The 6,826-nt window shown below is 39.5% G+C and overlaps 1 protein-coding gene across 1 annotated transcript; it reads right to left on the minus strand.

The window, feature by feature from the left end:
- Positions 1–2,390: 2,390 nt before the first annotated feature.
- On the minus strand, positions 2,391–6,702 carry LOC124140333 (IST1 homolog). The gene is made up of 3 exons (XM_046507863.2): positions 6,277–6,702; positions 5,207–5,660; positions 2,391–4,524 (listed from the first exon to the last, which is right to left on the minus strand). Exons 1-3 carry the CDS (start codon positions 6,543–6,545, stop codon positions 4,189–4,191), a joined length of 1,059 nt encoding a protein of 352 aa, XP_046363819.1. The 5' UTR covers positions 6,546–6,702; the 3' UTR covers positions 2,391–4,188.
- Positions 6,703–6,826: the final 124 nt, after the last annotated feature.

The raw sequence follows: 6,826 nt of genomic DNA on the forward strand, positions 1-6,826 counted from the left end.
TCGATCACCACAATTGGGATCGATGACATGTATCAACCAAGTCAGCGAGCCTGACCACATCAAATCGCACCTTTACAGTACCTAGGAATGTTTTATTTTCGTTCAGCCTTTGAAGAGTTAATTCTGACATGTTCTTTTGAGATTTTCGCCGTGGTATTTATTTACACTATACCCCTTGTGTATGTGAAGCGTATTTCAGCATTAACTGTCGCTGGAGATATTGTTTGTTTCCTGTTTAACGCCGCACTCAGCAGTATTCAAGATATTTGGCGTCGGTCTGTAAATAATCAAGTCTCGCCAGACAATTCAGTCATTGATATCATAAGCATCAAGTCAGCGAGACTGACCACCCGATTCTGTTGCTGGAGACCCATTCTAAACTGGATCTTCACGGATTGTTGGGATATAATTGGACTATTTGTCACTTGTGTCATTTAACAACAATGTAAATGTGTTGTTGTAAATACAGACAAATCTAATTGTGTTTGCAAGTTTGTCAGTTCGATTATAACAGACACAGAACTTACAGGCAATCAGAAAACTTATCAAGCAGGAGCTAGTGTTGATATTTTACGGACGCTTCAACGAGTAGATCTAGCGCTTCATTTTCAAAAGCGAGGCATATTATTTGTACCATGTCAGTTGTTCGTCGGGAGTTTTGTAGTGTAGTCAGTGAGCTGGATATGTCTGAGATATTTCAGATACAATTAAGATTTTCTCGTGTCAAGAAATAGTTTATTATTAAATAATATTATGTATTGTTATTGACGATTTTGTGCACAATGTATTACACATGGCCAACAGTAGTCAAGCATCTGCTGCAGTTGTTGCAGAACTGTCCATAATCAGTTTTGTCTGCAGTGAACTGTTTTGAATTTTCTCACATAGCGTGGTATCTGAATAACTTATCAACACTCTCTTGTCCGACCATGTACATATATATGCTCTCCGCCTCATAGCATTCTTTCAGCTGATGAAAGAGTAAGCATATACTCCGAAACGCTGTTTCGTCATAATGCAAACCAATGATATTTAAGGGCTGGCTTCGAGTTATCATTAACCATGAGCTCTAATTACAGTAAAGTGTTGGCTTCTGTTGTCTTTTGTTAATCACCCTCTTTGGCAAGTATCTGTTGGACTCCCTTGTTAGTTTCCACCATTTGTTATCTTAATAATTGTGTTGTCCTTACATGTACATATATATGCTCTCTGCCTCATAGCATTCGTTCACCTGATGAAGGAGTAAGTATATACTCTGAAACGTGTTTCGTCATAATAAAGAAGTTGACATCCATATATTCTCTTCCTTATGTGTATCACGTGTAAATGCCATTAAGAGTTAACACTGAATCTCTTAACACAATATTTTGTGTGTGTACCCAGTTGCCAAATCACTGAAGTCTGAAGTCCCCACCTTCCAGAAATTACTGCTAAATACATCTATCGAGCCCAGGCAATTTAACTTGAATTAAATCATAAATCTCTGGTAAAAGGTTAATGAAGGTTAATGACGTCTTGCAGGACATGGAGTATGAGTCTTGTGTATTCAAGTCAACATTGCTCTTCCACCGCCTTCCTATATTACTGAAAAGAAGTTAAGGACCACTTGACTCTTTCATATTACTATAGTTAGTCAGGCACGGCAGATTAACCATAGCAATATGAAAGAATCTGGCATGGCTTAACTTCTTTTCAGTAGTGTAGGACTGTGGGTTATGCCAGCATCACTGCTTGATGAGCTCCCAGCTGAGTGAGTTTGGTTCAACGCCGCTTTTAACAGTATTCCAGTTATATCGCGGCGTGTCAGCTTAATGTGAGAGGAAAGCCCGAAGAGATGCAGGTCTCAGACGTTTACCACTTCGGTGAAACCCACGAGCACGGGTATGGTGCTGACAAACCTAGAAACATAATCGGGTCGAACCAGGATTCGAACCCACAATCATAGGTTTCTGGCATGCCCAAGGGATGCAACTCTGAACAGCGAATCGTGGCGCCTTAGACGACTGGGCCACCCGTGCCCCCAGCTCCCAGCTGACCCAGCACACACCACCAATCATGCCAATGTTGCTTGTTGCTTTAATAATGCTGCACTCGGCAAAATTCCAGCAATATGACTACGGCCCATAAATAATCGAGTCTGGACCAGGCTATCCAGGGATTGATATTATCGATCGCGTAGGGTACGATGTAATGTAATCAACCAAGTCGCCCAGCCTGACCACTGTCTATGTAACAGTCCCTTACATAGGTCACTGGGCACCAATTCTAACCTGGATTCCCTGATAGTGGACAGGCGTACACCGAGAGTCTTGGTCCCACACAGCAATACACACTGCAGGTGAGGTCTTCATACTGAACACTCGGATACTCCAGAAACAACAATACACAGATTGATTTTTATTAAAAGTGGTTATTATTATGAAACATTAAATTGCAATGCACATAGAATTATAAAAAAGGGGCTTTCGGGAACAGGTATCAAATCAGAAGTCAGGTGTCACAACACGAAGAATTCACAGCGAAACAATTTCACAAAGCTGAAGCATCCATACACCTCTTGTAACTTATGGTTAGCATCAGTGCCAAGTCACCTGACTTTCACAATGTGATATACAAAACCAAACCTATAAGGCAAAGTTATTAAATCAACATATCCTGACCTTACTCTAACATCAAACAAATTGCAAATAAGAATAACAATAAACAAATAAGAATCCAATGAAGGCTGTCCTCATTGACTGGTAGCATTTGAGGTCTATAGTTCTGAACCAGTTGTCAAGGTTTCCATTTTGCTACAAATTACAACTGAATAAAACAGGCTGAAAATGTAAACATAGAAAACTTATTTGTCTTGTTCAAGTAGAACTCACTACAAAGTCGGAGGACCAGTGTAATTAGGTCTACACTGGTCTTCTGGATTAGTCTTTGAAAAAAATAAATTCTTAGTCTGTTTATACAGTACGGGGCGGTTGGGTAGCCTAGTGGATAAAGCGTTCACTCGTCTCGCAGAAGACCCGGGTTCGATTCCCGACATGGGTACAATGTGTAAAACCCATTTCTGGTGTCCCCCGCCGTGATATTGCTGGAATATTGCTAAAAGCGGCATAAAAACCATACTCACTCACAGGTATGTTCCTATGAAATATCAAAATCACTGTATCAGTATTGAATGCTTTTAAGTGGAACAAACATATGTTTTCTCATTGTCATCAGATCCATAATATAAGGCCACAATGAATCAACTACCCCCTATCATCTTTCAGATAACCGGTACGTCTGGCATGAAGCACACACTTCATCAAGCCCTACTTCCCCTTGGAGAGAACTGCTATTCTGGGACTTGCCACCTTGCTGATGGAGGAAATCTGCATGACGACGAATGACAAGTCATGTGGTTCATCTGATCTACTGAGGCAGGGGTGTTTAAAGTGAGGCGGATTGAACATAAAACTTCCAACCAATTCATAAAGGCCTTTTTAGGTACAACATGGTAATCTTCCATAATGGGGACAAGAAGCACATACTGATCAGAAACAGCCAATTTGTGGATCATCTTGGTGAGAAAATAATGAACGACAAAAAGGGGCTTAAAAGGTTTAATGTTTGAATATTTGTATATACAAATCAGCATATATACATAATGGCATATAACCATGTAAAGATGAATAGATCAGACATGAACATTACATGTTCACTTCAATATTGACATCTGATATAGGATAAAAAATTGTATATTTCTTACCATGCTAATTGATACAATGTACATGAAGTACATGGTTTAGTTATTGTGAAAAGGGTAACAAAAAGTGGGCCCACATATTCCTTTCTCAAATTCATATTCTCTTATAAACACTTAACAGTTCTAAATTATCCACAAAGATCAAATTAACTCAACTTCAGACAAGAGAACTATGACTATCCAATGACTGACATACATACATTTGTATCAATACAAATAACGGTAATATCTTCAACAGGGGCCAAAATGACTGTAACAGGATTGTCTAGCAGTAGTGAAAAATAATACATAGCTTTCTGTACTGTCCAGTTGATACATCAATAGCTTAATCATCATGTTTTCTAGATGTGAGTTACAAACAGATGAATAAAAATGACACATACTGCTATAGATCTCGACATGGGAATTATACACGCTGTTCAATGAAGAGAAACTGACTGACAGTGGCACTATTTCTTCTTCTTAAGGGCTTCAAACCTCTTGGTTAGGTCATCGAAGTCGACATCCTCTCCTCCAGCCGTTCCGGACCCGACCGTGTTACCCAGGTCAGGCAGGGTATTGGTGGGCACAGCGGGCAGATCGGGGATATTAAAACCCGGGTTGGGGGGCATGGCTGGCTTGACGTTGTTGTCATAAATCTGGTCCTGACTAGGGTATGGGGGGTAGGCCCCACTTGGCTCTGGGTAGCCAGGGGTGTTGTATGATGGGGGTGGCGACATACTGGGGTTACCAGCAGGGGGTGCATCAGGCAGTGCAGGGGGGACTTTACCAGCGGGGTAAGGTTGCTGAAAAAAGAAGGATGATAGGATAAGTTTTTGCTGCAGTATGATATCGATTACGTACATAACAGGAAGAAAAACAAGTAAAAAACATTCCATCTAAAGTAGCTGTTTACATTTTTGTTATAAACATGGTAATTGTATTGTTAATTTCATATAAAACAAAACACATGTCTCATGTGTAAAATAGGACAGCATTAAGCACATGGCTGTACATAGATTGGTTAATGTAAACTAAACTATGTAACGAGTATACAAATGTAGGTGTAATTTACATTTCAAACAGGAAAAGAAAATAGCGTTTAATATTTGATAACAATGCTGGAAATCAAGTCAGACCATGAGTCTAAAATTTGTAACTTTTAACGATTGGTAACCGGTAACTATTTCTAAATTAACATTATTCTTAAAACAAAAATATTCCCCTTTTGACTTGAAAAATGTTTTTAACATTGTGGTCAATATAGAACTATAACCTGATGAAATTTAATATATTATGTAACAGATACAAATCAACTTTACAGAAAGTCTACTTGCACAATAAGTGATGGCCATAAACCATAAAATGTCAAAACTTTTACTGCAGCCCTTGGAATACCTTTGACATGTTTAACATTATGGAAATTGGCTAGCAGGTGAGTGGATTTCTATCTATGTAACAATAACACTGTATCTACTGCCATCGCACCTGTGGGGGGTAGGAGAAGTTGTTGGCTGGGTAAGGAGCTGATGAGGCAGCGGGTGCAGGTTGAAGTGCCCCCATACCTCCACTTGGGCCGGATCCTCCTCCCCTGCCTTTCCTGTCTTCATTTCCAAAATCTATCAGCATGTTCTCTGCCAACAGTATCTCATCACATGCCATGACTGATGCATCCGGTTCAAAGGGGACATTGTAAGACCTTGCAATCTCAGCCATATATCTTTCCACCAAAGTTTTGGGTGGTGCTTGAACACTGAGTTTGTGCATCACTTTCTCACTGACATTGTTCAGAGAATTTGATCGACATGCCATGCCAAATTCTTTTCCATATTTGGAAGTAAATTCATCGGCAACTGCTTTCAGTTCTTGGACATCGGCTTGGAGTCTGGGTGTTGCCCATAATATGCTTGCAATAGATTCCTCTAATCCAGGATCAAGTTCTCTGAAGAAAATGAATAAGTAATGTTATCGAATGATTTTAACATGTTCATGTATAACCAATTCTTACCCTGAAGACATGAAACTTGTGGGCAGAGAGGGGGATAACAACTTCATCAGGTTCATCATGTTCATCATGTTCATCATGTTCATCATCTTCATTACCATTTACCATTAACCATTACCATTAACAAGGCAGGGCTACTCACTTAATCAGATAATTAAAATGATCACTAAATGATTAAGCCGCACAACAGAGTAATGGGACTTGGTGTGATAACAGAGACCTCACTAGGGTAACAATATGGCAATATAACGATCAAGGGGTCTATCCTTGGTTAATGATTGTCCTATAGCTCAGTAGACCATGCTTGGTAGGTAGGTGCTGTCATCCTTGTTAATGGCTGGATTGTTTTTGTATATTTCTATAGGCCAAGTTTCTTGAAGCTTCCCTGTTTTTGTTGATTGATGTTGGTGTGGATAAAACTTTGTTCTTTCAGGAAGTCTGAAATATCTTTTAGTCATAACACATCTATCATTTTCTCACTTAATGATTAATTAAACTTCGTAACCGACTCAACATGGTCAAAACGTCAGAAATGGCCTTCAGGGTATCTTACTTTTGTGTCTGAATCAGTCCAAACCGTGCCAACAGCAAGTCACAGTACATCTCCAACAGCTCCATAGCTTCTACCAGATAATCTTCTCGAATGATGTGTTCCACCCTGATTCTGGCTCGATCTTCCTTACCAGCTGTAATATAGTCGGCGATTTCCTTTCTTGATTTCAAAGCTATTTCCGTCTTTTTCTTTTCTAACAACTTCAGACGGTTTATCACCAGTCTCAGGTTGGTTTTGAGTTTAGTGTAATTAGGCCCGCTCTTGAACATGGCGAAAGTTTACAGTTAACTTTCAACGACAGATAAATCCAAATGTCACCTGAACTAAACGTGGGTATGAATCAAAACACTGTTTATATAGAAACAAGTGATCACAAGACTCTTAGGTCAGACATGTTGTGACGTCACTTCCTAGGCTCCGGTACAGCGCACTCTATACCGACGCTTCTTCATGTTCATTGAATATTCATCTGTTTGAGGAACGGCTTTATCGCTGTTTGGAGCTAATCTATATTTATAAAATGATGGATAGAAATATAGATTTGAGTTCC

The sequence above is a fragment of the Haliotis rufescens genome, unplaced genomic scaffold, assembly GCF_023055435.1.
Source record: "Haliotis rufescens isolate VD_foot unplaced genomic scaffold, xgHalRufe1.0.p SCAF_5, whole genome shotgun sequence".
Taxonomy (NCBI): Eukaryota; Metazoa; Mollusca; class Gastropoda; order Lepetellida; family Haliotidae; genus Haliotis; species Haliotis rufescens.

Excerpts from the sequence above, each read along its gene's own strand:
- LOC124140333 (XM_046507863.2), bottom strand. The coding sequence starts at position 6,545 with ATGTTCAAGAGCGGGCCTAATTACACTAAACTCAAAACCAACCTGAGA. Across the intron at positions 5,661-6,276 it reads GGACTGATTCAGACACAAAA|AGAACTTGATCCTGGATTAG; the intron begins GTAAGATACCCT and ends CATTTTCTTCAG. Across the intron at positions 4,525-5,206 it reads ACTTCTCCTACCCCCCACAG|CAACCTTACCCCGCTGGTAA; the intron begins GTGCGATGGCAG and ends TTCTTTTTTCAG.